Below are 23,991 nucleotides of genomic sequence, written 5' to 3'. Positions count from 1 at the left end.
CTGCTTTGCTGGAATCCTCTTGGGTTTTTAATTAACCGGGTTAGGAGGCGGCATGGGATCGATTCCCTTATCTCAGCGCCTCTGCTTATTCTAGGGAGGAGAGGATTTGCCTTTTTTTTTTAAAAGCAGAAGGTGCTGTGCCAGAGCAGGACATGCGGTGCTCCCTCTGTCGCCCTACAGGGGGCGCTGTGTGCTCCAAAGCCCTTGCTTGCTGGCGAGACACCGGCGCCTTCTCTGCCTCTCACCAGGTGCTAATGGCTTGTTTGTCCCCCTTCCTGCATGGGCCTCCTGCGCTGTGTGGCTCACAGGGTACATGCGGAGTGCATTTCAGGAATCTGCTGGTGCAAATGACTTGTTTAGTTCCAGACTTCAAATTACCTTTTGGCTGGTTCCCCTAGACCCTTCGCTCCCTTTCCAGTGCTGTGCACTAACTGGGAGTGCTGGGGCACTAATTAAACTCGTGGGCTAACTGGCGCCACCTGTGGTCAGAGGCGGGAGCAGCAGGGGAGGCCGTTTCTCTTTCTCGGCCTGCGTGGCAACTTCGGGACTGAGCAGACGAGGCGAAAAAAGGACCCCGGGTCCTCGCTCGAGGTAGCCCCTCAAGGGGTCGTCCTTGTCGCTGCCTGTCCGGATCAGGAGCCCAGCGGCGTGCGTCCCCCAGCTGAGGGCTCCATTCCCACTGCCCGTCTGCGTGCTGCTCGTGTGGTGCGACGTTTCGGTGCTGCCCGCGACCCGCAGTGCCCTCTCAGCGCTGTGTCGAGCTGTTAAAGAGCACGGGTCTTCAGCTGGCGCATCCGGAGCCGGCCTGTCGAGCCCTGTGGTAGCGCCGCTCTGCCTGACGCTGAGGTTCCCCGGGAAGGGCCAGCCTGCCCACCTGCTCAGCTCCAGCACAGGGGAGGGGAGAGGAAGGGTCAGCCGCGCCGCTGAGAGAACAAAAGGATCTCCAAATAGATATCGACTGGCTCATAGTTACTTTTAGGAGCGTAGTTATAGCAACGACCGGTCTCCTAGCGATGCGGCTGAATTGCGCTGGAGAGGAGCCGCACTCCAGACCCCGGCGCAGAGGCAGTGGCAGGCCGGGGGGGGGTGTTGGGGTGTCCTCTCAGCGGCCCGCTATCCGGGACTCCTGCGCCTCTGGTGAAGAGCCTGCGGAGCGTTCCTGAGCCCCTGAGCGTGTGGGATAAGAGTCTCCGGAGCCGGCTCTCTCCGGAAGGCCTCTGCTCCCACTCCAGGGAACGCTGGGGCCACTCTCTGCTTCGACTTGCGACTTCGCCTCCTAATTCACCTCCGGGCGTATTCGCCACACAACCGGCGGCCCGCAATGTCCGCCGCACACAGTCACGCCCAGACCCCCTGCCTTGTCGGGGTGCAGCTTGTCTTTTTTCCCGGTGTGCCCGGGAAGTTCCACCTCGCGGCTCTCGGCGCCTGTTCGCTCTCCGCCCTCCCCCTGGTGTGCCAGCTGGGGAAGCCAGCGGCTGGCAGAGCTCTGGGCCTCTGGTAGGCCCGGTGTGGGCTCAGATCCCGCCGGCGCTGTTGTGTCTTTAAGCGGGGCAGGTCCAGAAGAATGTGCCCCTAAGGGGCCTGGCTGTAGAAAAGGCTACCGATGCAAAACCGCCTTGGATAAAAGCAGCGGCCGAACGCTAATCGAGTTAAGCCACGTTTTCTTCCCCCTTCCGTTTTCTTCCACGGCAATCCGTGAATGTCCCTGCGGCGCTCTGCATCAGAGTGCTCCCGGGAATTTCGCACGCAGTGTCCGTCGCGAACGCGTGTCCTCGCGGGTGAAGACGTCGCCTGGATTTATCGCCGCCACGCGAGTGCCGACGGATGCGCCGCTCCGTTTCTGAAGGTGAATCACCGGCCAGCTCGCCGCCGCCCTGGTGGCGAGGGGAATTGGCGGCGTGTTGCGTGCGCCGAGGTCTCCACGAGAGTCCCGATCGGTGATCCGGAGACCAGGGGGGAGCCGCTCGGGCACGGCCGGGGCTGGACTCCCTCCGGCCTCCGGATCCGCAGAGGGAGAGCGGTCGGAGGGAAATGTTTTCCCTGTTCCTGGGAATTCTCACGCTCTCTGCTTCGCTGTGAAATACCGAGCACGACGGAGTGAAGAAGGATTTCTGACACTGATGCACGTTGAGGACTTTTGGCCCCATTAGGGGGGCGCTGGCCAGTAAGATGACCCGTGCTGGCGATGCCACGTGTGCCGTCTGTGGTCACCTGGCTGAAGAGGGCCGGACACATGTCGTAGAGCCGGTGGCGGATGACCACAGCGTCATCAGCTCAACCCCCCCACACCATGCTGGCCAAAAGCGCGCTCCCTTGTGATTTTGCAACATAGATGGCACCTTCGGTCCGGATGTATCCGGCAGGCAGGTGAGGATCCCTGGGAGGAGCTGGCTCCGGCTCGGTGCCGTGGCCGTTTTTTCCGAGAGCCCGTCCTGCCAGGCGGTGAAAAATCGTCTTTTTACAGCACGATAGGCACAACTTTAATTGCAGCGGGCCATCCGTCAGCGCCTGGCTGCTGGGTGACAGTACGGTCCCCCGGCTCCCGGGCTGCGGAATGAGTCTGTCGTTAATTCAGCTTCGTTCTTTCATTTCCTGGTAAAGCAAGTCGCCCGGTGAAACGCGTCTGCTTGCTTTTTATAAATCAAATTACTCTGGAACGTTTGGTGCCTTCAGATGTGAAGCCTGCCTTCTGTGTTTTGTTCCGTTGTTTCAAAATCGAAATCGAAGAAGCCCCCCTGGGCACGAAGGACCAGACCGGGCGGTAGTGTCTATTTCTGGGGCGGCAACTCGTTGGCTGGCCCCCTTGTTTTCCTTTGGACCACGTGGTGCCAAAGGCCACAAGGACAATTTTAGCGCCGGTTTAGTTAGATAGATGCTCCTCCGTCGGTTCTGCCTGGTCATGCCCCGAACCCGAGTGACTCCAGTAATGGGGTTTCGCCTCTATGCCTCGCGCGTCTTGTGTGAGCTCGGCGTGTACGAGTCTCACTGCAGCCCTTCGCAGGAAGTGGCCGGTGTCGGAGACTCTTCTCTGAAAGAGGGGGGCTTACAAAGCAGTACAGCGCTACGTCACTAACTGGGGTAGAGGGGTGTGTAGCTGGGAAATGAAAACGAGCTTCAAACCCCAGGCGTAGGACCCTGCAGTTCCTCTTTTCTCTCCAGGGCCGAGTACAGACTCGACAGCACAACATCTCCCTCGCTCAAGAGCAGCGGCAGCCTCAGCGATCTTGTAATCCAGTAATCAAAGTCTGATCTCCAGCTCAGAACTCTCCAGTAAAACCTGGTCTGATTATCCCTCAGTCAGAACACTCCAGTATAACCTGGTCTGATTATCTCTGTCAGAACTCTCCAGTATAACCTGGTCTGATTATCCCTCACTCAGAACACTCCAGTATAACCTGGTCTGATTATCTCTCAGTCAGAACACTCCAGTATAACCTGGTCTGATTATCCCTCACTCACAATACTCCAGTATAACCTGGTCTGATTATCCCTCACTCACAATACTCCAGTATAACTTGCTCTGATTATCTCTCAGTCAGAACACTCCAGTATAACCTGGTCTGATTATCCCTCAGTCAGAACACTCCAGTATAACCTGGTCTGATTATCCCTCACTCACAATACTCCAGTATAACCTGCTCTGATTATCTCTCAGTCAGAACACTCCAGTATAACCTGGTCTGATTATCTCTGTCAGAACTCTCCAGTATAACCTGGTCTGATTATCCCTCAGTCAGAACGCTCCAGTATAACCTGGTCTGATTATCTCTCAGTCAGAACACTCCAGTATAACCTGGTCTGATTATCTCTCAGTCAGAACACTCCAGTATAACCTGGTCTGATTATCCCTCATTCAGAACACTCCAGTATAACCTGGTCTGATTATCTCTCAGTCAGAACGCTCCAGTATAACCTGGCCTGATTATCCCTCACTCAGAACGCTCCAGTATAACCTGGTCTGATTATCCCTCAGTCAGAACACTCCAGTATAACCTGGTCTGATTATCCCTCACTCAGAACACTCCAGTATAACCTGGTCTGATTATCCCTCAGTCAGAACACTCCAGTATAACCTGGTCTGATTATCCCTCACTCACAATACTCCAGTATAACCTGGTCTGATTATCCCTCACTCACAATACTCCAGTATAACCTGGTCTGATTATCCCTCAGTCAGAACACTCCAGTATAACCTGGTCTGATTATCCCTCACTCACAATACTCCAGTATAACCTGGTCTGATTATCCCTCACTCACAATACTCCAGTATAACCTGGTCTGATTATCCCTCAGTCAGAACACTCCAGTATAACCTGGTCTGATTATCCCTCACTCACAATACTCCAGTATAACCTGGTCTGATTATCCCTCACTCACAATACTCCAGTATAACCTGCTCTGATGAACTCTCCAGTATAACCTGGCCTGATTATCCCTCACTCAGAACACTCCAGTATAACCTGCTCTGATTATCTCTCAGTCAGAACGCTCCAGTATAACCTGGCCTAGTTTGGTTCCAAGCCCAGTTCTTATCCAGTGCAGTGTCGACTTGTTTCGATTACACACAGCTTGGCCCAGATACTCTTCCTTCTCCTGGCATTTTCAGTCAGCATTTGCGTTTTGTAATCCCTGCATATTTATTGGAGTTCTCTTTAGAAATACTAATTAAAAACGGTGATCACTTTCGTGTCTGTAAATCAGCTGCAGTTAAGCAGTTCTTATATCTGTAAGATGTTTTGTTTTCTTTTGGGAAAGGTCAGCTCTTCTCTGCTCCTCCAATAATAAAAATTGTAATACTACTAATAATTAATAATAATGAAGCATACTGATTACTCTCTAATGGAGTCCTGCAGTAGCTGGGAGTGATTTGTTCAGAAGAAAACATCTTAGAGAAAATTCCTGTTCACTTTTCATGGCCTACTTTTTTATTGTTGAAGTGTGTTTCTGGGGCTGGAGTCTAGCAAGGGGGGGGTGTGTGTGTGCGAGGGGTGACCGTCCGTGTCGACCTGAGAATTAGAACCGCCTGCTAGGAATCTGAAACGGGTTTTTGGGTCAGGAGCGAATCTTTATATTGCCGGCAAAGTGGGACACAAAACATTTTAGGAGGAGGCTGCCGAAAAGTTTCGGCTTCAGTGCAAATGGTAGCTCTGATGTCCTGAAGGAAGTGGGGATCTGTTTCGGGTCGCGTCCTCAAAACCTTCGCCTTTCGGGGGCGTGTCTGGAATCGCGGAACCAGACGTTGTTGGGGCTCCTTCGCTCCCCTGCAGGGCCTGATCCCTGCTCCGCGCCTCGTTTCTCCGGCGCCCGGAGATGTTGGGGGCGACCGATCTGGGGGCACGGGTCCGGCGATGCCTTCTGGGGAAAAGAAAGGCTCTCGCGTCCCTGGTCGGCTCGCTCAAGGCCTGGCCTAGCCGCTGACCGATCCGGGCCGCGGGCAGCGATGATTTAAAGCAGGAGAGTGAGCACATGTTGCGAACACATCAGCCCGGTCCCACCCGGGCGTGTGATTTATTTTGCAAGGGCAGAGTCTCTGCGGCAAAATCAGAAGACGGGATTCATGCGGATTTAAAATCAGCCGTGGTGAAGAAGGAAGAAGAAGAAAAAAAGATTGATCTGGTTTGAAATGTGGTGCGGCCTTGTTGAACCGAGCCTCCTGGCGGATTCCCCCCCGGCGAGGCGTTTGAGGCCGCGAGGGGGAGCCGAGTTCGCGAGGCTGTTAGGGTGCGACGTCTGAAGAGACCCCTCGGCTTGCTTTCGTGCTGGGGGGGTTTGAAGTCCGGGGCGCAGCGTCTTTCGGAAGTGAAGTAAGGCACGGTGCAGCTTGAGCAGGGGAGGGCTTGGAGAATGAAATCTTGGGACCCTGGCCACCCGCGAGGCGGGTGGGGTGCAGAACAGGGGCGCCCCCGGCCGAGCCCGAGGCCGTCTCCCTCTCCGCGCGGATCTCTCCCCGGAATCGGTGAACGAGGAAGTCGGAAGCCAGGATCGGAACGCGCTCTGGAAATTTCTCCCCCAATTCCAGGAGCCTCTTCCGCCAGGAGGGCGGTCCGGGCAGGGCCTGTGATGGCCACAGCTCCCAGGAGGACTACAGGCCCCTCTGGCCAGAATATTAGGAACCCATCCCGTGGGGAAACGGCAACATCTTGAATGGGGACGTGGCGCGTGACGCCCAGGGTTTGGGGATCTGCAGGCCAGTCCCTTCCCATTCCTCCAGCAGGATCTCTTCAATCGGAGGGAGCGGTGAGGGGTGTTTTCCATCAGTTCCCAGCTGGGCTGTGAAGTGGGGCTCGTCCCGGCCAGGGCCGCTGCCGAGAGAGCCCCTCCGCCCGAGCGCCGGTCCAATGACTGTACGCGGCGCAGGAGCGGTTTCTAACGGAGGAGGAGCGCGGTGTTGAGCCTCTTCAGGTGTGTTCCTTTGCAGCCCTTGTGCTGACGCTGCCAACACCCCTCCCCGCCCCAACTTGAACGTAGGCAGCACGTGTCGGTTCGGTTCGGTGAAGTCATTCATCCGTCTTAAAAGGAGCAGCTTTCAGGTTTGTGGTGCGTTTAAGCGCGTGTGGCTCGGCATCGTGAAACCGCAAGAGCTAATTATTATTCATTCCCACAGTCGGCAGTGACTGCCTGCTCTTAAGCGCACCATCACACTGAAAACTGCTCTTGGCGCGGCGCAGTAACAAGCCACTCTCACCGGTGGGAGCCAGCTGGGTGACGCCGATGAGCCCTGACAAGGCCAGAACAGCCCCCTGTGGCTGCTGACCTGGGCCCTGCGCAAGCTAGGGGCAGCAGGAGAGGAGTCCCTTTGGTCTCCGCTTCTCAGCAGCTGGGAAACCGCGGGATTGAAGTCCTTTCCGGCTGTCTGTCCTAAAGGCAGGTAGCAGCACCGTTTAAACCTCTGAACTGCGCCAGTTTCCACAGTGACTGTGAACCAGATTAGCTTCTGAGAAATCGAAGGACGCCTGCAAGGCAGGGCAGCGCTGGGCGCTGATGATTGGGTCCTGACTGTCAGCGCGGGCCTAATATATGAACCCCACTCCTTCGAGTGTGCTGCTTATTTCCCTTTCAGGTAGATTATATAAATGTATGTAATAATACAATTTTACAGGCTGTGGGTAGAGTAGACAGGCGCAATAAGAATGAATTCAGAAGGAAATCCTGTATTAACTAATGGGCTCTCTGAAGGGGCTGGAGGGGTCCCGCTGGTGCAGTGAATTCTATTTCTCAATGACGGCAGAATAATTGAAGGCCCAGCGTGTTCTCCTGTTTCCCTGAAATGAAGGCTTGCCGCTATAAATAGCTTTGAATGCCTTTAGATAATGCATCTGCTGGCGAACGGAAAAAGAAAAGGAGAAATATTGTCGGAGAAGGTCCAGCTACTCGTTCACGCTGGGGCAGGACAGTCGTGGGCCGGGCTGGTTGTGAAAGGCAGGGAGGTGGCAGGACAGATCGCTGAGGGTCTCGAGAGCTGGACGGAGTCCATAAATGCAAGAGGGCAGATCGGTTTGATAGATCTCTGTCGCAGAGTACAATCAAGGCCGGCAATGGCCCGCTCAGCCCATCAGTGCAGTGTTTGTCCATTAGTTTGCTGCGCATCGATCGCAGAACGCTGTGGGGGGCGTCGCTCGGGAGGAGGGAGGCAGATCGACTTCCCCAGCGGCGCAGATGGGCAATTCATCCTTTATCATTTCTGCTCCAGGGCTTTTCAATCTTCCAGCAGGGCTGCAGGTGTCAGGCCCTGCCCGCGGGCTCCAGCGAACCTCCGTCTGCAGATCGACAGAACCGGGGGGGGGACACAACACCCGCCCCGCAACGGAGCAGGCACCAACACCCATGCAGATCCTCGCACAGAAGTCCAGCATTTATACTGTGGGTGTAGAAGTGTCATGGCAGATACCCCTGTGAAAAGAAACTTGTAAGCATATTGGAAGCGGGCCGGAAGAGAGAAGAGCCTAATTGGGGGGGAGGGGGGAGGATAAAATTAGGCAGTGAAATGCATTCAGCCAGAGAGCCTAGGGGCTGGGGGCTGTTGGCTGTACATTATAATTTGTCAATTGTCTCCCATTTAGAAACAAACAGGCCTGAAATATCCACTGATCCAAGACCTCATTAAAGACAAGGCTGGCTTTTGTGCTTCTCATTCTTATGGTAATAGAGGCAAATTGATGTTAATGTACTGTATGTATCAGTCAGGCCCAGACTGATCTCTTCCTCAGAGTGGGCAGCCCCTCCCCTTGCATATGAGATGTTACATCTCTCTTTTTTTTGCCTGATTTTCCAAATAATAGTAAGAGGAAGAGGGCCATGACGAAGACGACAGTGAAGAGCAAGAAGATGCAGAAGGAGGCCCTTTTTTAAGCACTTTTTCTCAAAAACAAACAACACAACCTCCCGAGCGCACGTGATCCAGTCGACAGCAGTGAAGCCTTAGAGGAAATCGAGAGCACAGTCAAACTGACCCAATAATGAATTACGCCACGCAGCTCAGCTTAATGAACGGCTTGCGCCCGTGCCAGGGCCAGTAAAACAAAGGTGCCAGCTTCTTTAATTAGCTCTGGTAATTAAGATTCCCCGACTTTCTGCAGAGGCAGGCACGCGCCGCTCTCCGACACGGCGCTGAAAGCGTCCCGGACAGATGGGGAGCAAGATTTTGAGATTTCGTTTTCCCTTAAAATTTCTCCCGGGGATCTTCTCAAGTCACCAGCTGCCCCTTCCACAGGGCACACCCCTGCCTCCCCAGGAACCCCAAACCACATCCCGAGCAAAAAATGACACGGGGGAGTCGTTGAATGCGATCATTGTCAAGTAATTGTGCTGATTTAGGGGTGCAGTCAAGCTGTTAATTGCCTGCCTGTTGCCAGGCGCATACTGAGGTCGGGACACATAGGGGTTGTAGCTTTAGTCTCTGGGGAATCGCTTTGGAGACTGTCGCCACCATCTCCGGGACATCCTTGAATCCCTGGTACTGGTTCTGCCGCTCCAAGGGATCGGCCGAGCCGATCTGCAGTCCGGCGTGGTTTCCCGCTGGGAGCGGGGGTTGCCGGCTCTTCAGCGAATCTTGCGTGCTGGCGGCGTGTCCAGAAAAGAGCTGCTTCTCACAATCTCTTCACCCCTGATGGAAGCAGCAGTCGAGAACGTGTTGTGGGTTTGGGGTTGTGCTGGCGGGACCTGTAGGGGGCGCCCTCCCCACCAAGTCAGGTTTCCCCCCAAACCAATCGAGCTGCAGGCATGGCCACTGTAGGGGGGGGGGGGAGACGCTAAATCGACTCCTGGGTCGTGAAAGAACCCATGACCCTCTCTGTAAGAGTAGGGTTGTCAACTCCAGAGTCCAGAGTCTACATTTCTGAACATCACATCAGCATTGTAGGCAGTCAGCAGAATGAAGTGAATCCCCTCCTATATGTGAAGTGCTCTGGGATGCTTTTTGATTAAATGCTCTGCAGGAGTTCAGGGAATGACAATAAACAAGACTAATATTAATGCAGAGATATGGAGATCTGTTTCTGTTTGGTCAGCAAGAAACTTTAAACACACGGCAGAAGCTTGTGAAGGACTTTGTTCCGACGAGAGCACGCGCCGGGCTCCGCTGTCTAGTCGTGGCTGCCCGGGTTCAAACAGGCGACTACAGAAACATGCTGGCCGGCACTCCCTCACTCGGACCGTGCTGGCCAGAGCAGCAGTGAGGCCGGCACTACGGGCTGGACGCCTGGACACGGGCTCGGAGCTCTGCGCCTTGCACGTGCCTGTGGATTGTAAAGTAAAGTAAAGTAAATTGTAACAGTACGACTGCACCGTAATCAGGGTAAAGCTTTTAATTACCTCATGTAACACCGAAGGGCTCTTGTGCCACTAAGGGATAATCAAGCCAAAAATCCCGTTTTCACGCACGTGGCTGATCCGGGCCCGGCTGAAACCGTACCGCACTGGCGCTGTTCGGTCCGGCTCGGGGCGGGGGGGACAGGCACAGGAGGACGGCACCGCCCGCGGAAGCCCAGCAGGCGGCGGTCGCGGGTTACGGCGAACGTCAGCCTGAGGGAGCGGGCCAGGGCCGGGGGATCCGGATCGGGATAAAACTGCGGGCGGTGTTATTTCACAGCGGACCCTGCCCATGGTCTCCGTCCTTTCCCGGAAAGAGGCAGCGTCCACCGGAGAAGTCCTAAACCAGCTCCCGGCCTCCTGTGCAGGCGAACGGGCGAGTTTCTTCTGCGGCTATCGCTGACGTTGTCTTGCTCGATCACGAGCAGGCTGTGCTCTGCGGTCTTGTTTGATAAGAGCCGCTTATTATCCGATAACTGCTGGCGGATTTCTGGACTCGGGGGGCTGCGTCGCCCTGAGGGGCTTGGCGGCCCTGCGATGGGCTGAGCCAGTAAAACTCTCTGCATTTCAGTGTCAGTCCGCGAGCAGGAGGGGGAGGCAGATGGAAAGTGATGGATATATTGCATGCTTTTATAGTTGGCGTTGCTATTAGCTCTCTGCAGACAGCGTATAACATATGCGAGCCTGTTTATGTCCTCTAAGGCCTGTTTATTTATATATATCCTCTGTCTGTGGGTAGATGGGCCTCTTTTGCTCATTTGCTCGTATATTTGAGTGTAATGCACAGAATTTTGCAGCTTTAAATATGATGGACAAATACAAAAATAGTGCTTTATAGTATGTAGAAATGCTAAAGGGAAAAAGGAAATATAAATAACATAACATTACTAATTCTAAGGGCAGCAAGGGGGTTAGCATTGCTGCCTCGCAGTGCTGGGGCCCTGGGTTCAATTCCAGACCTGGGCTGATGTCTGTGTGGAGTTTGTATGTTCTCCCTGTGTTTGTGTGGGCTTCCTCCAGGCGCACTGGTTTCCTCACACAGTCCAGTTACATACAGGCAGGTTAATTGGCCCTGGAGTGTGTGTGTGTGTGTGTGTCTCCCTGCCTGGCAATGGACTGACGTCCCGTCCAGGGTGTATCCTGCCCCTGTGGCACGACGTGGGGGCGTGTTCAGTTCTGAAGGCGGAGCCCTGGATGATAGGCGACGCGTTGCCCCAGCTGCCCTGGCTGATTGAGGACGAGCCGCAGCCGTAAGGGCCCTTTAAAAACACACTGAGCGCCTCCCCGCAAGGGGACAACTTTTCTCCTGTCCAGCCGCGGGCTGTATCTCCGCCCGGGACAGGCGGAGTTCATCGTGTTGCTGGCCTTGTGCTCCTTTTCTTCCAGACTGGACCCCGTGAGGCAGGGCAAACTCCAGTCTGGTTTTTCTCTTTTTGTGTTTTTGTTCCCCCCCCACCGGTGTTCGCCCCAGCTCCTCCCACTCACACGTCCTGCGCCTGGTGTATGCCTCCACCCTGCTGAAGCAGTTCGAAAAGGGATAGAGGGATGCCCCTTGTATGATTAAGGAGGTCTTTGTAGTGATGCATGCTCTCTCTTGGGGACTGTTCTGGAGATTAATTTCGAAGCCCATATTGACCCGATCCTCAGAAAAGGTCAACGGCGTCTATCAGGAATCCTCCCTTGAATCTGCTCTCATTTTCACCCCGATCTGCTGGTTCGGCAGCCTGAATCCGAGAGGCAGGAGCAGCCTGGGCAGCCTTGTGGAAAATATGGCAGAAGGTCACTGGCGCTGATCTCCCAGCCCCTCTCTCCTCCATCTGTCTTTCACGTGTTCTGCGTGAAGCAGAATCCATCCAGCGGCGGTCCTGCACACCCCTGGTTTAATAACGCCCGGTTACTGCCATGAGAACCCAGATACCGACTCCCCAGCTCCAGAACCAACAGGTTCAGGTTCTCATCCACACCTGTAGCCATATCGTTACTGAACACTTGGCCTTCTGTGTCAAGATGTATGGATACTGTTGCTCTTGTCTGAACACCAACCCTGCTCTGAAGACTCGCTCTCTCTCTCTCTCTCTCGCAGGTCCTCAAAGGCTCCAAGAAGCTGTCCCTGTCGGTGCGCTCGGTGGGGCGGATCCCCGGGGGGTACGTGACCAATCACGTGTACACGTGGGTGGACCCGCAGGGCCGCAGCGTCTCGCCCCCGCCGGACCTGACGCTGCACCGCAGCGCCACCCTGAGGCGCAAGGACGGCGCGCGCAGGAGCCACCTGCAGCTGCTGCAGGAGGGCGACGAGAAGAAGGTACGGGGAGGACCCGAGGTCACGAGAATCGCCCGGGGGGGTGGGCAGCACAGCTGAGGTGGGGGGGTCACGTTGAGCCCACGCGGGTCGCTCTCGTGATTGATGTCGCTGTCCGCTGAAAGGCTTGGCTCGTTCTTCATTTGTGCACCAGAAGTCATTGCTCCGCAGTGCTCACTTCGCCTCCACCCGTCATATATGTTGAGCTGGCTGCTCCTTACTCCCAGAGTTAATGGATTCCCAGTTAGTGTTATAGGCTGACATCTGACCCGCCCCCACCGTGGCTCAGTAAATCCTGCAGAGTGCTGAGCTGGGGCGTCCTCTCTACTGTCTCAGCAGATTACTGAGCTCGGGTCTGAGCTGACAGGCGTGTGCCCCCATCCCTCCTCCTCTTGTAACAGGACTGTTCTACTGCACTGGGACTGTAGCTCCTGTTGTAACAGACTGTTCTGCTGCACTGGGACTGTAGCTCCTAGTGTGACAGGACTGTTCTACTGCACTGGGACTGTAGCTCCTGTTGTAACAGGACTGTTCTACTGCACTGGGACTGTAGCTGCTGTTGTAATAGGACTGTTCTACTGCACTGGGACTGTAGCTCCTAGTGTGACAGGACTGTTCTACTGTACTGGGACTGTAGCTCCTAGTGTGACAGGACTGTTCTACTGCACTGAGACTGTAGCTCCTAGTGTGACAGGACTCTTCTACTGCACTGAGACTGTAGCTCCTAGTGTGACAGGACTGTTCTACTGCACTGAGACTGTAGCTCCTAGTGTGACAGGACTGTTCTACTGCACTGAGACTGTAGCTCCTAGTGTGACAGGACTGTTCTACTGCACTGAGACTGTAGCTCCTAGTGTGACAGGACTGTTCTACTGCACTGAGACTGTAGCTCCTAGTGTGACAGGACTGTTCTACTGTACTGGGACTGTAGCTCCTAGTGTGACAGGACTGTTCTACTGCACTGGGACTGTAGCTCCTGTTGTAACAGGACTGTTCTACTGCACTGAGACTGTAGCTCCTAGTGTGACAGGACTGTTCTACTGCACTGAGACTGTAGCTCCTAGTGTGACAGGACTGTTCTACTGCACTGAGACTGTAGCTCCTAGTGTGACAGGACTGTTCTACTGCACTGAGACTGTAGCTCCTAGTGTGACAGGACTGTTCTACTGCACTGAGACTGTAGCTCCTAGTGTGACAGGACTGTTCTACTGCACTGGGACTGTAGCTCCTAGTGTAACAGGACTGTTCTACTGCACTGGGACTGTAGCTCCTAGTGTGACAGGACTGTTCTACTGCACTGGGACTGTAGCTCCTAGTGTAACAGGACTGTTCTACTGCACTGGGACTGTAGCTCCTGTTGTAACAGGACTGTTCTACTGCACTGGAACTGTAGCTCCTAGTGTGACAGGACTGTTCTACTGCACTGGGACTGTAGCTCCTAGTGTAACAGGACCATGTTGTATCTAGACTCATTTCCTGGGAAGTGCTTTGAAGTGGGAGCAGCACAATGTAAAATAAGTATATTTGTTTATGAAAACTGATTTGATTGACTGGTTTGACTGACTGATGGATTTAGTGCCATGTCTGTGCAGGTGAACCTGGTTCTCGATGACGGACGATCACTGGGGTTGATGATCCGGGGGGTGCAGAGTACGCCCTGGGCATCTACATCACTGGTGTGGACCGTGGCTCTGCAGCGGACAGCGGGGGGCTCAAGGTGAGGGAAACACCACTCTCCCTGTGTCCCTGTCCCTCTCTCCCTCTTCCTGCTGGCTTGCACGATCGATGTGCTGTCGGGTGATGTTCAGTGTGATGCAGTGTGTGGCTCTGCAGGCGATGTGAGGCTGGACGATCAGCAAGAGACGGTGTGATCATTGTGAGAGCTGTGTGGTCCAGTCTGATGGCTCCGTGGTCCAGTCTGAAAGCTGGGCTGTCGGGGCGAGAGCTGTGCAGGATTGGTTCCCTAGTTTCCAGAGCCAGGAAGCCCAGCCTGTCACAGCTAAGGGGATTAACAGCGCAGCTCCAGCCCCGGGGGGGTCTTTGCATTTCATTCGCTGATAAACTGTAGAATATTGACTTCTTAATGTGGCCCAATCCCCTCTCCACCCCTACACACAAATACAAAACACACACAAATATACACACGCGCATACACCCCTCTCTCATTTTCCTCTCCACCCCTCCTGTTTTCACGGTGTGGGGGTGCATGCCGGAGGCCCCCCTGTCTCTCTGCCCTCCCTCCGGCCCAGGTTTTCCTTCAAAGTGACAAAGATCAGCTGTCCCCCCCCCCCCCCCCCAACCACCAGACTGAGAGAAGGTTTTAGCTCCTGCTGGCTGGCGCAGAGCTGGGACACCTTCCTGCCTGGACAGAAGCACAGGGATCACAGCGATCTGGAGATTCAGGTGGCGAAAGCGCCGCTGACAGCTCTGGGGCCTTTCCCAGCTGGGCTAACGCAGGCGGTTCCTGCACCCCTGCAGCTGGAATCCCATGAGCTCAGCAGCGGACAGCCAGATGTGGAATGGCTGGCATGGGCTTGACCCAGATCCGGTTTAACACAGACCCAATTTAATGCAGGCCCGGTTCACCGCAGACCCCGTTTAACACAGACCTGATTTAACAAAGACCCGGTTTAAGACTAACACAGATGAACGCAGACGTGGTTGAGTATAGACCCGGCAGGGGCTGAACAAAACCTAGTCAAAAGCAGACAGGAGACGCAGAAATCAAACCAGCACTCTGGAAATCAAATCAGCCCACAAACCAGGCCCTAATCTTAGCTCCTGTCTCCTTCGCGAAAAACCTTTTGCTCCCAGCTCCTCGAATCGAGTGGTTCCCCCAGGCATATTTATAGTGCGGCACACTCAAAACCTCCGCTCCTAAACTTGATGTAGCGCTTCATACTCGTACCGGGGAGAGTGTGGTGCCTAATGCTCGCCAACTAGACAGGCCTGCAGCTTGAATTATTGTCTCATTAGGAGAGAGGCTCGCCGATAAGAGCGCTGTTCATTTTGGCCCGCCGACTGCTGTGTGCTCTGCCTACCTGATCTCTGCCCGTGCCCTACCTGCTGCATCGCTAATAAACAGGGTGACAAATCGCATTTCACACGCTGGCTTGCTCAGTCAGGTGGGAAATAATTCAATTGCTTTGTGTGCCATGCATCACGAGCGCCATGCCCGGGATTTGGAGATGGAGCGGAGTGGTGTTTTTTCGGGGAACTTGTACTTCATTGGTCGCTGGCTTTTCTAAAGTATTTTCCTGAGCTCAGAGGGATTTCTGTTGTGCCAATGGAAAACGCATCAGATTCCCGGTGCTTAGCAGCATCGCGCACTCCAGGCTTTGGCAGCTGCTGTTCTTTGGTCCTGGCAGTTTCAAGCTTGTTTTTGGTTTGCAGTAAGAAAGCATTGACAAGCATGGTGAGAACCGTGCTGTTTTGTTCAGCACTGCTTGCTCGGGAGTGGATGAAACCGCTGGGCAGCGGGAGTCTGATTTGTTTCCCCTGCAGTTATTAGAGGTGTAGCGGCATGCCTGCTGTGCCTCTTGAGGAAACCTCAGCACAGATCGGAGGCGGCTGGTGGCCCTAGGTTTGTTCCTGCAGTTTGAACAGCTCGTCTGCGCAGCTGTCCTCTATGAACAGCTCGTCTGCGCAGCTGTCCTCTATGAACAGCTCGTCTGCGCAGCTGTCCTCTATGAACAGCTCGTCTGCGCAGCTGTCCTCTATGAACAGCTCGTCTGCGCAGCTGTCCTCTATGAACAGCTCGTCTGCGCAGCTGTCGTTTATAGATCACTCCTCAGGGTCTGCCCCCTGTTGCTGCTGTTCCCTGCAAAGCACTTTGGGACAGATCGGAGCGCAGATCGGAGGCAGCTGGTGGCCCTAGGTTTGTTCCTGCAGTTTGAACAGCTCGTCTGCGCAGCTGTCCTCTATGAACAGCTCGTCTGCGCAGCTGTCCTTTATAAACAGTTCGTCTGCGCAGCTGTCCTTTATAGATCACTCCTCAGGGTCTGCCCCCTGCTGCTGCTGTTCCCTGCAAAGCACTTTGGGATGGGATGAGAAACCATGACCACCTGGATAAAGAGGGCCGGTGCCTCCCCCCGCTGCAGCGCGGCTCGGATCAAGCAGAGCGTTGAGACAAACGGAGGGAAAGTCGATACCCCACGTCTGTAGCTCGGCGGCGGGGCAGGAATGTCACGGGAGGAAATGTCAGCGGCGTCGCTCTGCAGCGCGCGCAGGCGGGCCGCGAAATGCCAGCCCCTCCCACACTGCAGGGATCACTGCCCTGGGGGATGGCTCTCCATATCCCCGGCCGCACTGCTGCTGGGAGGCGTGAGCTCTTCCTTTGAAGCCTGCACGTGCGGAACAGGCCTGGGTTTCCCAGGAGCGCTCGGATCTCTCCCGTCAGGGGGACCGGTCCTTTCTCGGTTCTCTGTGTGACACTTAATAGCCTGAGTTTGGTTTCTGGTGTTAAAAAAAAGTCTGACCAGGGCCCTGCTCTGTGTGCCAGTCTGACGAGTGGTCTCTCTCTCTGGGCAGGTGGGAGACCAGATCCTGGAAGTGAACGGGCGCAGTTTCCTCAGTGTGCCCCATGACGAAGCCGTGCGCATTCTCAAGTCCTCGCGCCACCTCATCATGACCATCAAGGACGTCGGCCGGCTGCCCCACGCCCGCACTGTGGTCGACGAGACCAAGTGGATCGCCAGCTCGCAGATTGCCGAGAGCAGTGCCACAGGCAGCATCGCAGGGTACGGCCTCCGTGTTAAAATCCCCCCCCTCCTCCGCAGCCCGGTGGAACACTCCAGTCCCATATGGAAGAGGACACGTGTTACTTGCCCGTCATACGCTATATCCCTGTATCTGTGGTGACTGGGCTTGGGTTAGATTAAATACAGCAAGACATCTTCACACATCATCATGTGTCATCAGAATCCTTTCTAACCTTTTGTCCAGAAGTGTTCATGGTGACCCCAACCATGTCTCCTAAGACAAGCTCTGACCTCTGCCAAGATAAATGTGATGCGTTATTGTGAATACACATGTGGGGCGGTGGCTCTGTGGTTAAGGATCTGCGCCTGTGACTGGAAGGTTGCCGGTTCAAATCCCGCGGCCGGCAGAGGACTCCGTTGGGCACCTGAGCAAGGCCCTTAACCCTAACTGCTCCAGGGGCGCCGTACAATGGCAGACCCTGCACTCTGACCCCCAGCTTCTCTCCCTGTCTGTGTCTCCATGGAGAAAAGCTGGGGTATGTGAAAAGACGAATTCCTAATGCAAGAAATTGTATAGGGCTAATAAAGAGACATTATTATTACCCATCCTATCTCTTATTCTTATTGGAATAATAGGCTTGACTTAGAATGTGGTTGTGGCACCGTATTTTTTCAGCCAGCACTGGCTGTACTCTTTAAGACCATGTTCAAACAAACCCTGACTGTGATAAGAAAGGAGGTATGTCTCGTTAGTCCCGAAGGGAGGTGGACTTACTCTCTGAAGGGTCTCGAGTTGTGATAGAAAAGGCCATCAAGATATATTAAAAGGTCCTGAAAAACATCGCCTAGAGACATTTAAAGATCTCATATGGAGAATAGTGCAGCATGGTAGCGCAGCGGCGCCCCGAGAGAGCAGTTGGCACAACGGCGTGGCAGAAGGCGCTGTAAGAGGTGTCCAGCAGACAGCCGATGAGTCCCGTCGGTCTTCCGTCCGCTGTCCGATGTTTTACCGTGTTTTGTTTTTTTCCCGCAGGTTGTCCTTGGATCAGGGGAGCTCTGCTGCCGGAAAGGTGAGGCATGCTTTGCCGCAGACGTGCGCGCGGGGGGTCAGTGTCATTGTCCTACTCCGTTCTCCCGTTCCTCGAGCGGAGAACGGCCGGCGGGGCGTGGGAATTCAGGGCGTCGGCATTATAGATCGGCGCCTCTGTTCTTCCTTGCGGATTTCAGTGCAGATCACAGCTCGGCAGACAGAGAGAGAGAGGAGACGCAGAGAGACAGGTCTGCAGCCCAACAGTGGAGAGATAGGGAAATAGACAGACACACAGAGGAGTTACAGAAAGAAAGATAGAGAGAAACCTTTCTTTGCCTTAAGCTGAATTAATAAAGGGTGGTGGGAGGTGGGAAGCTGCCCAGCCTTGGTGTTGCAACTGATACCTGGCTTCTTTCAGGAAACTGTTGCATGAGATCCTGGGATCAAATGAGCTTGTTTCATGTGTTTAACACCTTGCACTTATCCTCTGAGGCAGCGATCCCCTTCCAAGCCAGCTAGCCCTTCCCTTGGCCTGCACTGTTCTCCTGCAGGACTGTGAATCCCTTCCCTCCTTCTCCAGCCAGCCTCACCCCCCCCCCCCCCTCCCTCCCAGAGCTCTTCAGATCTTCAGAGCAATGGAAAAAAGCTCCTGCTCTCATCTCTGGGCCTTTGTAGCTGCAGACAGAAATAGCAGCTCCACACAGCCCCACTAGAGCTCAAGAGGCACGACGTGCAGCCTGTTCCTGCGAGTCCCCCCCCCCGCCCCCTCCTCCCTCCCCCTGGCTCCGGCTCCTGCCACTTCCAGCCCGGCTCTGGGAGGCAAAGGGACAAACAAGCCTGTCTTCACTCTCGGCAGGAAGCGCAGCCTGGTCTATCAGCATCGACATGCAGTGTGTATATAAGCATAGAGAGGCAGAGCAGCAGGGTGGGTGTGGGTTCAAGACACTGCTGTTATACCCCTGAGTCAGCGGCCCATACCCCAGTAGCTCCAGTCCAGCCAGCTCTGTAAGTGGGAACCAGCTTTACTGGGGGTGACCCCTGTGAAAGCCCAGCGTCCCACCCAGCACTGAACACCGCAGAAACCAGGGTGAGCTCTGATCCAGTGAGCTGCTCTGGCCCTGGTAGGAGCCTTTACCTGTATGTGCAGGTGTGTACGGATGAATACACGTGCTTTTGGTTTCTCCCCTGAAATTTCCACCCCTGCGGCCCTGTTAGTGTGGCACTTGTGGAATCTGGTCTCGGAGAGATGGCTCCCCCTAGAGCAGATCACCAGGCAGCTCCGACATGCAGTTCATGACCCTGCCACACGTGACAGGGCTCTGTGTGGGTTCTACAAGACTGTGGCCCGCAAACATGCAGGCCCACATCTGCAAGACCTTTGTTTTTCTGACGCAGTTGTAGTTTCCCACCGCTTGGGCTCATGAGCTCCTGCAGGAGATGAGATCTGAAGCGCACTTTCGAGCTCTGCAGTTTACCGCAGCTCACCGGTCTACACATGCTCTTCTGGGATCCCAGAACAGGCCCATGTGGGATCACATGAGGGTCCAGGTGCATTTGACTTAGATGTGAATTGGAGGAGACAGGATCGTGCTGAATGCAGATGTTTACCCATAGTTCTCCGTCTGAAGAGAGTTGTGCTTTCACATTGCTCAGCTTAGTTGCTGCTGTGTCTTGTATTGCCTAGATGTTTTTCATCCAAAACCAAGTCGGGTCTTGCTAAGTTCGCAGAGACCTTCCAATCCCAGATCTAACTGGTGAATCAAAGAAACTGGGGCGAAGCACTTTGTTAATCAGCAATATTTTATAGGCACATTGGCGCTGTCTTGGGTCTTGGGGAGTCCTCTGTCTCCCTCTAGAGACGGTAGATTTAGTTAAATCCACTGCTATCCAATTCAAAAACCCAGGAGAATTGTATCCTTGCCCACCGTGCAGGGCCTGACATATGGGCTCAGGGAAAGGGCTTACGAAAGAACCGGACGATTCTTTGTGATTACATCGGTAATTATTTTAACCGGACCAAGAGCTCTGAAGCGGAGCTTAACAGGCTCCCCACGCAACTTTTTTCATCTGTAATAAGAGTTTTTTAACCTTCGGAAAGCAATCTTTCAAGAACAGACGTGCTGGATCCTGAATTAGAAGCCTGAGAATGGGTTATTGGGTTGGAGCTCTCAGAGTGCCTGATATTTGGTGGAAGAGGTCACAGTGTCTAACGGCAGGCAGGTGTGCAGAGCCGTCCGCTCACCCTGACACACTGCTGATCTCCTGTGAAGTTTTTCACTGTGTTTCCTGCACAGCTGCTGAACGGCATGGCCACAGCAATGCAAGAGGCTGTCACTGCGAGAGATAGTGTCTCATGAGTGTAGGCAGCACCACGGGGCTGTTGGATGAAGTATTAAGCTCCTGCATGAAACATGAGGCAGAAATCTAGATTCTGAATGAGTACAGGCCCTCTCTTTTATTTGCAAAGCTCGAGGGACTCAGACGGCGACAGAGCACCGTGGCTCAGGAGTGGAGATGACAAATGCTGTTAATGTCGAACAGAAGTCGCGTCTGATGATCTGGATACAAGGAGGCTCTGCTGAAGAAAGGAGTGGGGGTTTTGCTTTAGCTATACAGCACTGGCAGGGTGATTTTCGAAAGGCTTTCTTTTGCTTGCTCCTGGATCAATTCACTCAGCCCTCTCTGAAAAAGGCATTGCACCACATAAAAGGTTGCATATCCAGCAGAAGAAATGCCAGCTGGGATCATTTTATCCGGTTTGGAGTTTTGGAACCAGTTCAAAATCCCCCCAAGCTGTTCCATCAACATTTCTCTTGTATCTTATGCTTGCGTGTTTCCTTGTTTTGCTTTTGTCCAGCCTGTCAACATGCAAGGGGAAGGTTCCCAGCTCAGCAAAACTGCTGCTTCCAGTCCGGTGGTCTGTAATCAATCTCATAGAAATGCATCAACACGGAATTGATCCTGGGCTGCACTGACAGCTGAGCCGCTCTGCTACAGCAGAGTGTGGCAGGGTGTACCCAAAGCCCTCTGGGGTATAATTACCTGAGCCGCCCGTCTCCATGGCCTGCAAAACAATCTGTGCAGGGCAGGGGTTCGAGAGACTGGGCAGGAGGTGTCGCATGTCCGCAGTCACGGATAGCTGAGCAGACACCCGGGTGCGATTGGCTGGACCCCCCTGATGTTGTCTCCCTGGCTGGCTCTGAGAGTCCACCCAGCGCTTCGTTGCAAGATGTCCAGCGGATGTGCAAGTGAGCTGGGCTCAACAGCAGGGTTCAGGCTGGAGGTTGTTGTTGTTGTTGTTGTTGTTGTTGTTGTTTTGAACCCGAACAGCAGCGAGCCTGGTTCTGCGCCGGGGCTGGTGGGGGGAGGGGAGATTTCAAGTGTACCTGCAAAATGTCACAGTTCACAAGCGTGTTGAGGAGATTTAGTTAAACAATGATTAGACAAATTAAGAATTTGATCATGTCACTGAGAGGTCAGTGGGTATGAAAATCGGCACACGCTGGGGTCCTGAGGACTGTGTTGAGCATCTCTACCTTGATAATTTAGGTAATTAAGGGTTAATTAACTAAATCCACCTAGTTTTGTGACTCATCTGCCTCACCTCCCCAATACTGTCCAATATAGCCCAGTACAACACAGTATAGCCCAGTACAACACAATATAGTCCTGTACAACACAATATAGCCCAGTACAACACAGTATACTCCTGTACAACACAATATAGCCCAGTACAACACAATATAGTCCTGTACAACACAATATAGCCCAGTACAACACAGTATACTCCTGTACAACACAATATAGCCCAGTAAATCACAGTATAGTCCTGTACAACACAATATAGCCCAGTACAGCCCAGGACAATCCAGTACACCCTTAGACAGCTTAATATCAGTATAACACAATAAGGTACAGCAAAAAGTCGAACACTTCTATGCGGTACAACTAGCACAGTACAGTTCATCACACCCTAATACAGCACAGTAAAGCAGGGTACAGCCTGCTTAAGCCTGGTAAAGCAGAGTGCACGCTCACAGCTGGAGGCTATTGGTTCACCCTGTGGCTGCGGTGTGCCCCGTGAAGATAACGACTGTTATTAAAGACACTTGTATTTTATCCCCTCGATCGATCCGCAGGAAATTTGATTTGCACCTCAGTGGGCGCGATGCGCAGGCGGGGTTGTTTAAATAGCCCAGCCACGCCGGGACCCCCCTCCCTGCAGCGTCCCTCTGCACGGTGTTGAGCTGCTCCTGCCTCGCAGGCTGTCCGATTCTAGCTGGAGCCTTTTTATGGTAAATAACAACGCGGCCATCTGTTCCGGTGCTATCACTGCACCAGACGCCCTGATAAATAAAACACCAGTGTTCAGCATCTGACAGCTGCAGCAGCAATTGACATTCAAAGAGTGAGTTTTGTTCTACCTGTAAAGCGGAGTCTAAGTTACGGTATATACACTTACAGCGCGGTAAAGCACGGTACAGCCTGGTAAAGCAACATGCCTGCTCAAAGCTGGAGGGATTTGGTTCATCTTGCTGCTGTGTTGTGCCTTGTGTATCTGTAACGCGAGATGCATATCTGTCATGCATAGGCACATGTAATAAATTCTCTGCAAGATAACACTATGCGGATGGATGAAGAGAGAGGGAGGTGGGGGCTTGTGGAGGTGGGGGAGGGAGAGAGACTGATCGAGGGGAGAGACTGAAAGAGAGGGACCCGGACAGAGGGAAGACAGGAGGGAGGAGAGGGAAGTGAAGGAGAAGATATGGAAGAGGGGGAGAGAGAGAGAGAGAGAGCCCCACAGAGCTGGCGTCTCGTGCCCCAGCTGGAGGAACTGGAGGAGAGTGTGGCTCTCAAATAATAATATTATGGGGTTGTTTTTTTTTGTGACTGTGTTGCTAATGGTTATTCCTTTGGCAGTGCTGTAACTCATTAGCCAAGCCAGTAAAGTTCTCTGGATTTCGATTTCAAATTTGCGGAGGAGAGACGGGGGGGGGGGGGAGGGAGGAAGAAGAGGTGGCTGCAGAATGAGAGGATGATGAGGAGAAGGAGGAGGAGGAGGAGGATGAATCAGTATTGCCCCTCTGTCCCGTTCCCGGATGTTCTAGGCAGGCTGGTGGAGAGGCGACACTTAAGCTCTCAGTGTTGCCCCCCAGAGTCCAATACAGAACCAAAGCCCATCTGAAGGATCGATCCTTCAGTCCCAGATAAGTGCTTCTGTTTTGTCTGCAGTAAATTCCTCAAGCTCCTCACATCTGCGCCTGACTTGTGACACGTCTATCCCCCGCTCAGGTCAATAGTTATTTTCCAGCAGAGTGGAATCATTTGGGCCATCAGATTCATTGGATTGTCAGCAGCTAATAGGTCAGAGGATCTGATCCAGCTGTCATTGACGGGAGGCAGGGAACTGGCTTTAACAGTGTTGATGGGTAGCTTGTTCCATGCTCCAACATCTCTTCGAGGAGAGAGATGCCTTCTGTTCCCAGTTTAACTGCAGTTTTACTGCTGTTCTTGATTCTGAAAAGTCTGCAGGGGTGATTTATCTCGGTGCCCTGCAGGATTTTGAACACTTGAATCCGGTTCCTTCATAGCCTTCTCTGTTCAGAAGCTCTATAACCGTACTGAAACAGCTCTCCTTTAATTTCCGAACAAAAAAAAAATCGCAAAAAAGTTCTTTTTTTAAACTCGTGTTGTCTTAAGTATGTCAGCATGAGGTTCATTCAGAGCCTCGCTGCCACACAGCCACCCTCACAGCCCCTCTGGCGGAGTGACTTTGAAGTGTCGTCTTTGATTTAAAAACTAATTAAAACGTTGCCGAGGCTCTTGCGTGGCATGAGGGTGGTGGAGGCGGGGGGTGGCAGGTTGTCATTGTTACAATTGAGGGGATGCAGCAAGAAACTGATCAGCTTTGTCTTGTGGGTACAAGTTACAAGAGTGTGGGCGGGGCAGGGTGTGGTGGGCGGAGCTTCGTGAGATGGGGCGGGGACAGTTGAGGGGGTGGAGTGGGGCGGGGCAGTGTTGGGGGAGGCTGGGATATGGGAGGGGTAGGAGATAAGGCACAAAGCAGGGATCTCCAGATGTGGTCCTGGAGAAAACCCCAAAACATTTTATGCATCACCCCAGACTGCCTAAAGACTGGGCTTGATGCGTTATAC

General features: G+C 53.7%; 1 protein-coding gene across 1 annotated transcript in view; it reads left to right on the top strand.

Moving 5' to 3' along the window:
* Nucleotides 1–23,991, top strand: part of LOC138224954 (whirlin-like) — a 50,068-nt gene that overhangs the window by 10,960 nt on the left and 15,117 nt on the right. The window contains 5 exon segments of the mRNA XM_069183282.1: nucleotides 11,891–12,109; nucleotides 13,699–13,741; nucleotides 13,744–13,823; nucleotides 16,637–16,845; nucleotides 17,840–17,876. Coding sequence (XP_069039383.1) covers nucleotides 11,891–12,109; nucleotides 13,699–13,741; nucleotides 13,744–13,823; nucleotides 16,637–16,845; nucleotides 17,840–17,876 — 588 coding nt within the window.

The sequence above is a fragment of the Lepisosteus oculatus genome, chromosome 24 (assembly GCF_040954835.1).
Source record: "Lepisosteus oculatus isolate fLepOcu1 chromosome 24, fLepOcu1.hap2, whole genome shotgun sequence".
In the NCBI taxonomy this organism is placed as follows: Eukaryota; Metazoa; Chordata; class Actinopteri; order Semionotiformes; family Lepisosteidae; genus Lepisosteus; species Lepisosteus oculatus.
The sequence above is the reverse complement of the archived record's forward strand: the minus strand, read 5'-3'. Positions and strand labels throughout refer to the sequence as shown.